Source organism: Apteryx mantelli, chromosome 3 (assembly GCF_036417845.1).
Source record: "Apteryx mantelli isolate bAptMan1 chromosome 3, bAptMan1.hap1, whole genome shotgun sequence".
NCBI classification, from domain to species: domain Eukaryota; kingdom Metazoa; phylum Chordata; class Aves; order Apterygiformes; family Apterygidae; genus Apteryx; species Apteryx mantelli.
The window spans coordinates 11,525,018-11,538,249 of NC_089980.1; the positions used below are offsets into that span (position 1 = coordinate 11,525,018).

Genomic DNA, 13,232 nt, shown 5'->3' on the forward strand with positions numbered 1-13,232 from the left:
TACTTCACACACATCAACGCGTAATTTTCTTTTAGAGTCCTAAAGACCATTTACCGATCTCTATGAGGTTTCTCCAAAATTCTCCATAGTTTTCTCTAGTCTTGACTAATTGAAACAATTGTATCAACTTCACTATTTATCCACTTCTCTGGATCATTAATATAACAAATAGCAGACAGCTATTACACTTTTCCCATGCAGAAAATAAAGCAGTCAGTTTGTAAACTAAGAAACTAAGACGAGTTCAGACAAATCTCACTGAGGCAATCCACATTACCACTCTCAGATATCTTCCCTCCCCTTTTGCAGGAGGCTTCTGCCCCCACAGCAGGGTTGGCAGAAGGGAACACACACACACGCTCAGCTGCTCCCACTCATAGTTCAGCACATTGGCTTTAAAACCCAATAAAGTTTGGTTTGCACGAGTCCACAGCACTGTGATGCACAGCAAGATGAGGTGCAGGCACACATACCCTTTGGCAAACTGTTATAGGAGTGGTAATATCCAAGAAGAGGAAGGCAACTGGGACAAAAGGGAGTATCTTAAATTGCTGCAGCTTTCTTCTTTATGACTGAGTCAAAGACCTTAGCTCCACTACTTTGTGATTTAGTTTCTCAGAGAGTAGTTTTATGATTTAAGCTAATTTAAAGCTATATTGACATTGAAAGGGAAGCCTCACCCTTATCAAACACCTGGTCCTGCCAAGTCCCTGTATCAATACAAGCACTTATGCAGCCACATAGAGAGTCTGACCAAAGGAATCCAACTGAAAGCTAACCACGCAAACAACAACAACAAAAAAAACATTGTTTACAGATGGATCAGTGAACTAATTCAACTCTCCACACATGCTGATACTGACAGAAGTTGCAGACAAGTACGCATGGATAATAAAAGGGAAGAGAAGGCAGGAGAGATTGTATATCTCAGTGTCGTCAGTCTTGCGTCAGCTTGCGCTGAATATGAAGGATGAGTAGAAAAAGGTGACAAAAGCTTGAAGTGTTGAAAATGTAAACTCACAAAAGGAAAAAGTAATTCTTTATCTGTCCCGCTAAGAGATGTAGGGATAAGGCTCATTAGTCTGCAGTTTCCCTCTTCAAAAAAAATAATTGAAGTATTTGCTCTGATAGTTGTATTACTTCTACTACAAACAACTTTTAAAGAAAAATTGCATGTATTTCCTACAGTTTGATTACCTTTTCATTTTAATTCCTTAATAATTCTTGAATGAACATGCCGTTTACATGGTGACTTGCTGCTGCTTAACTGATAGATGTGATGGGAATTGCAGGAACAAAACTGTTGCTTAAAATGGGCACCAGTAACCAAATAGAGCATAGGGGCAGATTTGAAGAACACACAGAAGTGCCAGTGTCAGCTTGGTAGGTACAAAATGTCAAGAGAGGTATGGCTCCTGAATCCTAGCTCCCGGTGCATTTCTAACTCAGTATTTCAGATATATGAGTAAGCCTAGCAGCATAACACATCTGAACAAAGCAGGAGCTAAGAGGAAGATGGCCCTGGGGGCCATACCTCCCACCACACCTTTCCAGGTGCAGTAGTTCCCACCTCTGAGTTTGGGATTCAAAAGAAATACAAAATACATCTACACACAGAATAAAGGAGAAGTGACATAACTCAGTATTCTTGTATAATCTTGTTTCATATAATTTTGAAGAAGTCATGAATGAATGATAGGTTGTGACACTATCTTCTGGGCCACTGAGACCAGTGCAACGCATTTAACCCCATTCATACAATATATTTAAGCCTGTTTAGACAACTATCAAACTATAGCTTAATATTAAATTGTTCTCCTCTAGTTATGCCTCCTGCAACGGTTAAAAAGAATTATAGCATATTATCTAAACCCAAATGAAAATTAGATTTTATGAGGAAAAAAAAAAAGGATAATGCAATGACTTTGAAGAACAGTCAGACATGTATTGCGTCAAATGTAAAATTAATGTGTGCTTTGGATGCTACTCCCACTCCAGGGTAACTCTGCTGCTGCCTAAAGGGGTGGTCCTCCACTCTTCTTCCAAATCCTGTCACGCTCCTGCAATGTTCTTTGTGTCACAATTGGCAATTGCATGAGCACGGGATGAGTCGGTTCAGTGAACTGACATGACAGAAAACTAAGCCTCCAATAAAAAAAAAACAAACAAAGAAATCTAACAAATAAATAGTTTTCTGCTGGATCAACTCCAACTGATTTAATCTCAACTGAAGAATCCCTAGGCCCATTGCAACAGAAAGGAAAGCAATATGCAGCTGGAAATAGAGGGGACATTGACTGACCTTGTCAGGATTAGCCCACAAGTACATCAGTTTAACTGTGATATTATATATACACAACACAGTTTCACGCCAAGGTTAGCACCCTGTACACCGTGAACTGTACAAGTGTATTTCATGGTGTTTTCTCATTCCCTTATCTAATCTGATATCACTTAAGAATAAAATACTGTCTTTAAGGTATTTAAGATAACTGAATTTAACAGAAAATCTTCTACCAATCTTTACAAATTGCTCCTACCTAAAAAAAGGTTTTTCTTTTCATTCTACCTTCAAGTAGCCATAACTGCTAGTTCCAGCAGCACATCCTCTATTGAACAGTCTCTTGCTAATTCCTGCTAAATCTACGTGTTTTAATGAAAGAACTAGAAGCCTCTTCCCAACATAATCAAATTCCAAGCATATTATGTCACCTATGCTCTTAAAATATTTGTTTTATTAAAGAGAATTCTCTAATATAAGTACGAATTCACTAATATAAGTCTGAAGTATGTTACAATGACACAATTTATAAAATCAGACATGCATGAAAAAGACAAAATGCTTTGCTTTCTAGCGCTTACTTATCTGTTGGGGTTTAAAAAGCACTCTGCATATTTTTTGTACTTTTCTCTTTTTGTACTTTTTAAGAGTCAACTTCTGTTTGGAAAATCTTAATTTTTCCATAATATTCCCTATAACATAATAAGGCTCAGTGGAAACCTTGAAACCTCTTAAATCAAGACAGGATCTCCTACTCTCCATTTTCTTTTCCAATTTCATAGGAATAGTAATTTCAAATTTCCATTTTAATATCATCATTAGCTGAACCTCTTTCATGCTTTCCCTACAAGCACTTCCTCTCATAGATTCCAGTATAAAGCTTATGTGGTTATCAATGAATACTCCATTGTTAGCACATTTTAAAAATGTTCTCAAGCCTCCAATAAGCCTTCCACCCATTTCCACTGTTTCTTCAGATAACCCAGTTCCAATTTTCCATTCTAGCACTCTAAATAATAATCATTAAGAAAACGTCGTCATTTTGACACAGATGACTAATGTCTCTATAGCTGTTATATTTCCCTAGGTTTCCTCTTTTGCCATGTTCCCAAAGCTCACTCTTTTTTCAAGATAAAACTACTCAAGATTACAAATATAATTTGACAAAACATGAAACAATGGTTTTATGCCTACACTTAGCATTAATCAGCCAGGCTTTTCTTCCATCTTTTCTTTGAGACTTCCAATTTGTTCATGTATTTTTAATAGCTTGTTGTATTGTTTCTTTAATAGACATTTGCTTTCTTCCAAAATGATGCATTTTTGTCTGCAGCCAGTTTCCTAGATATGATCACAGCAACACCCAATATGGATTTTACAAAATAGAAAGTAAAATAGAAGACAACCTACTGATATTTAATTTCAGCTCTATTCCTTAGAAGTGCTCTCAAACTTTTTATTACATTTAAAACTAATTTGACAGAGACTGTTTAAGCCACAAAACACATCACAGAAGGCTTCAAATTGCTACTTTCAGCAACTGCTGATCAGATTTGTGCTTGTGAATATCTCAAAAGCAATCTAATCATGATTCTTCTTAAGATGCAGGATGTAAGGATTTTATTTCATATCTGGCTACATCTGTTGAAACTCTTGGTTTAATGAAGGCCTATTTTGGGAGATGTAGAGAATAGCCTAAAAGACAGTGAAAAAGCAAAGAACAAACTGCTGAAGATAGGTGAAGAACAGAAGAGTTGCAAGTGCGAAAGAAGGAGCAATGAATGAAATAAATGTGCCTCTATCAGGCTGACATAAAACTGGTTCAAAGTATTCAAAAGGAGGGCATTGAGCCTGACATTATTTGACACATCTCAGGCATTAAAGCTTGACCCAAAGCATAAAACAGCATAAAAGCAATTAAAAAAAAAAGATTTTAAAGTCTTGACTAAGCCAATGACAATACATAACACTGAAAAGTGACGAAGTCACTGTTAACTACTAGACAATTACTTTTATAAAACAGAGATAGACCCTGAAAGAGCTAATGAAACATCTAAAAGAACTTAAATGCAATTATGAAATGATTCAAACTCAAACAACATACAGAGGAAAAAAAAAAATATATGCCCCATTTTCAGTCCATGGCAGAATACAACAGAGTCTATCAATGGAAAGGTCTTCTTGGTGGTCTTTTGTAGTCCAATTTGGAATTCAAGCATACACACTGTTAAATTGCATAGAGGAAACCATATACGTGTAAGTGCAGATCCTTAGTTTTTACTTCTGGAGTGCCAAAAACCTGAAATTATCTTTCATTGGCAACTGAGGACTCGCCCAGCTTGGCAAAATAGTCAACGGGAATATATAACAAACTTGGTACTAAATGTGCTGTAGGAGACCTGGATCATCCAAACAGTCCCCAGCGGAGTTTTTAAGTTAGTGTGGCAAGAGTTAGGAAGGCACTCCAAAACATTTGCTAAAGATCTGTTCACATCATCTTAGTTCTTCACATCGGGGAAGGTAGCCTGGCAGTAGCTATCTTATTCTCTTCCTACCAACACATGACACTAAACATTCCAGTTATATGTGCCCATACTGCATCTTTAAGTAAAGCAAACTCCCAGAACTCTGCTATTGATTAGGGTATGATCGCACTGAGAGGTCTTTTAAACTTAAAGCTCATTTTTTGAACAAGCAGGAGTTTCCACAGATCAGATCATATTTTGAAATAATCACGCTGAAGTTCAGATCATTAAGTTTTTTGTTTACCTTCTCTTTACTAGACAGAATCATGTGAAAGAAACTAAAGAAGAAAACTTGTAAACTGTTATTTTTTGGTAAAAATTAAGAATACCAAAGGTGTGTGTGGGGGGATTGGATGTCTCATGTCAGATATTTAAACAAGCAAAAAAAATATTTCAAAAATGCAATATTTCAAAAAAATGCAGAGACAAGATTTTCTGTTTAAGGTATCTAAGTATTTTCAAGACAATACTGAGAAAGTAATTTTCACCAAGCTAGGAAAATACTTCTAAAGCAATTAGATTTTCTTTTAGAGAGAGAGAGAAAGACAGATAGATAGATAGACAGATTTGCTCAGTCCTTTGACACTTAAGAATACTTATCAATTTAGGAAAAAAGATAATAAAATCTGAATATAGGAGAAGAAATAAAAACACCCCGTTTGATATAAAAAAATCTCATGTTCAATGAGTAAAAGAAATGCTTTTTTTTGTATCAAATATAGTTAAATATATATATATATAAAATATATAAATTTATATATAAATATATATAAATATATAAACCACTAAAATATACATAAACCTCAATGTGTAATCCTGACTCTTAACATGAGCACAGAAGAGACTGCCTGTCATATAGCAGGCCACCTGGGTCAATGTGAGCACTCCTGAGACAACTGTCAGTTAACTGCAGCATAAAATATATAAGCCTTTAACCTTGATGAAGCCTTCAGGATGAAATATTTAAGTACAACTTTTATGGTATTTAACTATCCACCAGTGCCTTTTTCCCCCATAAATGACTGGGAATTTTTCTTCCCAGCAGGGCTAGCACCGATCCATTTGAGTTGTTCTGCAGAACAGAAACACTAACAAAACATACAAAAAACCCACAGTCATTAAAAACTGCTCCATAATCATTCTGGAAAACGAAGTATTATAAAGACAAAATATAAAGGAAAAACAATCCTAAAAAAGATCCCTAAAGCCAAGGTGCTGAAAGCATCCCTAGCTTTCTAAATAAGTGGTCTTATTTTAATGAATAAATAAAAACTGTGCTTCCAAAAATTCTCATTATTGTCTGTTTCAGACTCACTTTAGGATCTCCTTTTGAATACTTCAGTCCAACTGTTTAGGTGATTTTCTGGTTCCAACCAGACATTCACAAATACGTGAATAACTACATCTATATACAAACATTCGTCTTACCACTCTACAATAAACAGGAAAATCGTAGAACTGTTTTGTACATACCAAAGCACCATTCTCACATGTCCAAGCACTTGGATTAGATTCAAGTTTACTGACACAAACCACAAATCTGTCTGGAAATACACGTAGCTCTATGCAAAAACAATTGAAAAGAAGATTACAAAAATGATATGTATTCAAAGACACATAATGGCAATATGCATATTATTTTAATATAAAAAAAAAAAAAATTACCTGCACAAGAACTCACTTAATCTACTCCACTACTGGGAATTTTATTACCTTCTTTCTTCAACATCTCATCCCTGGTTTGGGTTGCTTTGCCTTTTTAAACCATTCAATAATCAGTAAGTGAGAGTAAGCCCAGCCCTCAAGAGGACAGCCATGGCTGCACATTAGTCCACTCAAGGCCCTCGACAAACATACCACGTAGAACCCACAGACAAACGACTTAAGATGATTTCTTTTGCGCTATTCTGGTGATTAATCTTTTCATAACAAAAGCTGTAAATCATGTTTGTTATGCAACAGAATAGATTCAATCAAGATCTAACACAAAATTCAACACAAGGCAAAATGTTTCAAATTGACTACTGCGAATTTGAAGTCATTGAACAAATTAGTTAAGTTTTACTGAATCACATATTTTATTCAAGACCACAAGGTTTGTAACGAATAAATAACAAAGCTTCTATTTACAGAAGATTAAAAGTTGAAGGGTTCTCAGATTAGAATAGATCAAACATAGCTTTATTCAGTAACTATCAGTGCTATGAAAAGAGGACAGTTGGATATTCTGTTATTTTACCAACCAGGTAATTTCCAGATTAACATCTTCATATTTTTGGCTCAGATTTTTTTTTTAAGAGACATATCAATTTTTATGTTTGGCATAATTTAAAAACAAGCCAGAACACCTGATCTTCTGAGATAGGGAAGAAATAAGCATGCAGAAAAACATCAGGCTGATCTGTTGGAGCTTCTGGTAGAGTATCTCATCACAAGGAAGTGAGTGTGGACATGATGTGCACAGTTTACCAGCGAGATTCAGGTCGTCCCTATGCATGAGCGTCTCTCTACAAGATAGTGCCCTTTCACTGAAAGCACAGCTCAATTAGTATCTGACAAACTCCTACAAGTGCTTACCAGCAGCCCCAGCAGTAACTTTGCTAGAGTCATTACAATGAAAGATGGAGATGTTAAAACATATTACCTTATATTTGCCATTAGTTAAGAAAGTGTACACATGGAGACCGTAGCTGCAGCTTAAATGCCACAATAGCTTGTTAAACTACTGTAATTTGATTGTGAATACAAGCTACTCACAGTGATTTCAGAACTACCAACTCTGCTAGCAGAACTGTGTCCAAGGAAGAACTGATGTTTCCATGCCAATAGTGACGAGATTACTGTTTCTTTGTTTGTAACCTCAAGACCTGAAATGCCTCCCTCAAAGGTCTAGTAAAATGGCTTTCAAACTGTAAGCAGTCTACTAATTACTGTATGGTCAGCTTCACATACATCCCTGAGACAGTGATGGAACAAATGATCTGGAAACCATTTCCAGACATATGAAGGATAAGATGATGCCTGGGACTAGTCAGCATGAATTTATGAAGGGAAAAATCATGCCTGACCAACCCAATAGCCTTCTACAATGAGATAACTAGCTTGGCGGATGAGAGGAGAGCACTAGATATTGTTTAGCCTGACCTAAATAAGGCTTTTGACATTGTCTGCCATAACATCCTCCTAGGCAAGCTGATGAAGTACGGGCTAGATAAGTGGGCAGTGAGTTGGACTGAAAACTGAAGCCTGAAATGCCAGGCTCAAGGTGTTGTGATCAGCAGCACGAAGTTCAGCTGGTGGCCAGTCACTAGTGGTGTGCCCCAGGGGTCAATACTGGGGCATACACTCTTTAGCATCTTCATTAATGACCTAGACAATGGGGCAGAGTGCACCCTCAACAAGTTTGCAGATGATACAGAACTGGGAGGAGTGGTTATGTAACCAGGCTGATGTGCTGCCATTCAGGGGGACCTCGACAGGCTAGAGAAATGGGTAGAGAGGAACCTCATGAAGTGCAATAAAGGGAAGCACAGAGTCTCACACCTGGGGAGGAATAACCCCATGCACAAGTACAGACTGGGGTCCAACTGGCTGGAAAGCAGCTTTGCAGAAAGGACCTGGGGGTTCTCATGCACACCAGGTTGACCATGAGCCAGCAATATGCCCTGGCAGCAAAGGTGGCCAATAGCGTCCTGGGCTGCATTAGGAAGAGCATTACCAGCAGGTTGAGGAAGGTTCTCCTTCTCCTCAGCACTGGTGAGACCACATCTGGACCACATCCAGTTCTAGGCTCCCCAGTAAAAGGGAGACAGAGACATACTGGAGCAAGTCCAGTATTGAGCCACAAAGATGATTAAAGGATCAGGGTATCTGTAACAGGAGGAGAGGCAGAGAGAGCTGGGATTGCTTAAAAGGGGGAATCTTATCAATGTGTGTAAGTCCCTGATGGGAGGGTGTAGAGGAATGGAACCAGACTCTTCTCAGTGGCATCCAGGAAATGGACAAGAGGCAATGGGCACAAATTGAAAAACAAGAAATTCCATTTAAACAGAAGAAAAAACTTTTTTATGTAAGGGTGGTCAAGTATTGGAAAATACTTGACCCAGAGAGGCTGTGAAGTCTCCATTATAGGAGATATTCAAAACTCAACCTAAAAATGTCCTGAGCAACCTGCTCCAGCTGACCTTGTGCTGAGCGGGGGGTTGGACTAGATGATCTCCAGACCTCAAATATTCTGCAGTTCTGTGAGAGGGGCTACAGATGAAAAGCAGGGCAATTATTGCAAGGACCGAAATTGTTATGCGGGGTTTCAGTAATAATCTCACTGGTAAACTTATTTTAGATATTGAGTATCACTGATTACAATATGCAAGATTCTTTTTAGATTAGGCTTGATGTCTGTTTTTTGTTCATGAAGCATTAGGCGTGTCTTACAGAAAAGAAACATGGGCACCAAATTGTTTACTATTTGATGATATGTATTTATTTTGGTATTTGTTGGCAGTGAAAACCAGTAAAATTAAGCTCCTCTCTATTTAGAAACTTCACGCAGAAGCTGTGTTTTGACTGGAGAATTAAAGCCTCTCTTTTTGGCAGCATTAGCAAAGCAAGTTAATTCTAGCTAGCTGTTTTTATTGTTATATTTTATAATAATCTCACTTGCTGGCTAACAAAATAAATATATCTTTAGGCATTCATTGACGCTTAAAAAAAGTTAAGATTTAATACTCAGAAAATAATGTTGAAACAGCATCACAAGCTTTCTACTATCCTAACCTAACTATTCTTTCAGCAGGCCAGGAAAACGAGTTTGACAAAATATTTAAAATCAACACTAATCTTTTCAATCACTATGGAGTTAGAAAAAAATTAGTTGATATTTGAAGAGAGATTAAAACATTCATGAATATAATAAATTCCTGTAAAAAACAAGAAATTACAAGAAGATTTCCATTCAAGTAACCATATTTTTAATGCCACTTAGTTGATTTAACTATTCTTCTTTTATATGAAAAGATCAACACAAAGGGCAGTGATTGTTATAGCTCCTTTTTATTGTTGTTGGCAGGACAGGATTGATATAATTTCCTTGCAGAACATCTTGGCCTGAGAAAACATGAAAAAAGTTCTGGTCCAATGACATCACTTATGCAAAGATTTTATAGCACTGAGCCGAATGAAAGCTTTTTCTTGCATACACTTGTACCATACAGTTGATGTCACAAGACACTCAAGCAACAATGAAGTGATTCATACTGCAACCTCTGGTTGATTCATCCTGCAGAAACTCAGTAAAATGCTGAGTCTCATCATACTTACAGAATTTGGTGTAGCTTAGCAGATTACCCTGAGGCAAGGCATACAAAATTTAAAATTAAGTTAAAAAAAGAAATCTACCATATATTAAGAAACACTTTAATTTTAGCAAAAATCCTCTGGAAAAAAAACAAAATCAAATCCTAAAAAAATTTTGATTAAGTATACCAAAAAGACTAACAGAAGTATTAGTTTATGAACCCCTTGCTTTCTACCTGAAATGCAAAATTCTAAGTAACATTATAAGAGATCTCTCTCTTACCACGATAACGTTTCCCTACAGCACAACGAAGATTGACCCATCTCTTCATAAATTGGGCAGTAATGTGAAAACGGTTGCCTGCAACACAAAACAAAGCAATAATAGTAAATGTAAGGGTATCTCGTGCATTCCGGTCTCAAAACTTTGCACATCTATGAAAATAGGACTGTTGGAGAGAGAGAAGCAGCAGCAGCTCATGAATACAAAAACCCCACAACTTTAAAGGAATATTTTAAAAAAGGAGCTACATATACTGAAGTCTGAAGAAATTAATATCTGGAAGGGGGGAAAACCTAAACAATTTACTCACTTCCAAGTTTTGTTATCCAATCATAGAAATGAATTTAAATCAATTAATTGATCACAGAAGATGTTCCATCAATAGCCCTGGGGACTAAACTCCTAGTCATACAAATTCTACATGAAGACTACAGATGACCATTTCCTTAACTGCCTTCTAGAGAAACATGACATACTTAGAGCTGGTAAGAAAAATGTTGAAAAAAATGAATGAAAAAAATCCATGAAATGTCTTAATCATTTACAACTATATTAAATTAAGTGAAAAATGCAAACATTTAGAAACGTCAATATCTACAAGTACACAGAGTCACGCTGGCTGCCCCAGCAGATACCTGTAACATATACAGAGGCTTCTTCAGTTCCCATTCCTGAGAACGATAGAAATCCTTGTGCTTCAGGAGCATAAGAAAAGGCTAGAAAGGACTATCTTATGGTTAAGAGACTATTAGGTCTAAGGAAACCAGCTTCTACTTCTGTTCTATTTAAATTCCCAAAGGACCCTGAGTAAATCAGTCAGGACTTGATTCACAAAGGTACTTAGGAACCTAGCTCCCACTGAAATTGAAAGAAGTCTGAATCTGTGACTCCTCCTCCATAGTCTCTCTGTACAGCTCACTAAAAAAAAATTTGCAGAAGAGGGTTAATAATATTTCCCCTAACTCTTTAGGGTATTGCAAGCCTTAATGTATTGCTCCTTCCAAGACAGTCAGACACTCTAGCTGCAAATACCACAGAAGAGCTTATAAATCAAGTGGTATTGCTGTTCTTCTAACAATTTAAAGGAAGTAAGGAAAGACCCTGTGTCTCAGTCTCAGTCGCTGCTGAACAAGTGCCAAGGCATGACTTATTTCCAACTATAAGCCTGAAAATGCATGTCCTCTCCTGCACAGTCTACAACTCTCCTACGCATACAAGATCTCCTGGAGCTCACCATAAAGTGATGTTCTACAACATCATCTCTCATTAAGTACTGCGGTTATTGATCACAATCAATCCTTTGATATTTATCAGCCATCTTTTTTCCTTCCCATTAGGAAGATAACTAAAACTTCACTTCCCTTTAAAGATCAAGTCAAGATGTGACAAGTCGAACCATCCCTTAAAAAAGATGAGTACTTGAGAAAAATTTCGATATAATCCATCACCTTTATCAACTGTGTATTTACGAACACAATTAAAGAAAATTACTTTTAGCTATTTCCAGTTTGGTATCCACAGTTCTTCAACACTCTTAATACGGTAAGCAAAATCAAGGAATTTGCCCTTTATATAAACAAATTATTAGTGTGATAACAGTGTCTTCCACTGTGACTGCCATAATACTGAAAGAGTAACATTCATAGAAGTACAATTTTGCAAACAAATTTCCAAAGAGAATAATATTAAGAGAGTCTTTCCTCATACATGGGTCTAGGATATTCCAAAAGTGTTTTTCTTCAGTAAGACTTAAAATAAAAAGGGGAAATCTTGTGCTTTTCACAGAAAAAAGCATGATACTTCATTTCTGAAGTTCTTTTAAGATTCAAGTGACATGTATACCTGTTTATTTTGCTTGCTATCCTGGTGTTCTCTGAGAGGTAAGCTTTTAATCATATTTGATTGACTAATGGCCTGAACAAAGTCAGAAATTCCACTTAAAGAATCTTGATTCAGCTGGTTCCTGTTCTCTGGGGTATAACACCTCCCTTAAATCTAACAAAATAAATAATACATGCATACATAAGTGATCCAGACAGCTCTACACTATGTTTGCAGAGTCACCTCAGATCTGAAATATTACAGAAACTTCACAGGGTGTTGTACCTGAGAAAAAGCTCTGCCCAGAGGGACTAACACTAGAAGAGAATTTCAGTTTCCATGACTATTTACTACTAGACTTTGTTGAAAAAGCCAGAACAGATGCTCTGCTGTAACTGCAAGAAAACATTAAGATGCGTTACATTCAAGAAATCCATATTTTAAAACTAAAACACAGCTATGCTTATCAAATATTTTGAAACTGTCTTTCGCGGAAGCTGACCTAGCCCATAAAGTCACCTGGAGTTTGCAGAACTTCCCATAGCTTTGAAATTGTCAGAATTACTGCAGCGCTATAAAAGCTGCAACATTCTCTTTCTGCTTCCACCGAGAGAAAAATATTATCCAGTTAATCATTCTTCTTCATGAAACAAAAAAAAAAGCCTCACAAGAATACTTTATCTGACAACCTTATGCACCTTGCAGTTTTTTAAACTTTCTATACAGTTAGGGAACACGAGTCTGAATTAGTTCTCAAATCTAGACTTGTCTACCATCAACACTGTTTATATACAGGGAAGAAGGCCAGTATATACTCATCAAGGACCAAAAGCTACTGTTCATGCTATCTGGAAGGATGGAACAAGTGAGATGTTTCAAATATTCCAGCATTAACTCCTTCTAAGCAGACTGTAGAAACTTACACACACTGTTTTGCAGCCAGTAATGTAGAAAGTTAGTTCATGGACCTCAGGCTCAGCAAGCCCACTCAACCAAATCTTAAATTTCATCTTCATCATGCAACGCA

General features: G+C 36.7%; 1 protein-coding gene across 6 annotated transcripts in view; it reads right to left on the reverse strand.

The window, feature by feature from the left end:
* The window catches only part of SLX4IP (SLX4 interacting protein), an 86,775-nt gene that overhangs the window by 11,374 nt on the left and 62,169 nt on the right, over nt 1-13,232 (reverse strand). For 5 of the 6 annotated variants that reach the window (XM_013949865.2, XM_067292704.1, XM_013949847.2 and 2 more), the window contains 2 exons: nt 10,385-10,462; nt 6,280-6,368 (listed from right to left, as the gene is read on the reverse strand). In XM_013949865.2, coding sequence (XP_013805319.2) covers nt 6,280-6,368; nt 10,385-10,462 — 167 coding nt within the window. Of the gene's footprint in view, nt 1-6,279; nt 6,369-10,384; nt 10,463-11,019; nt 11,085-13,232 lie in introns of those variants that run through there. The other variant, XM_013949881.2, reaches the window with a different exon arrangement.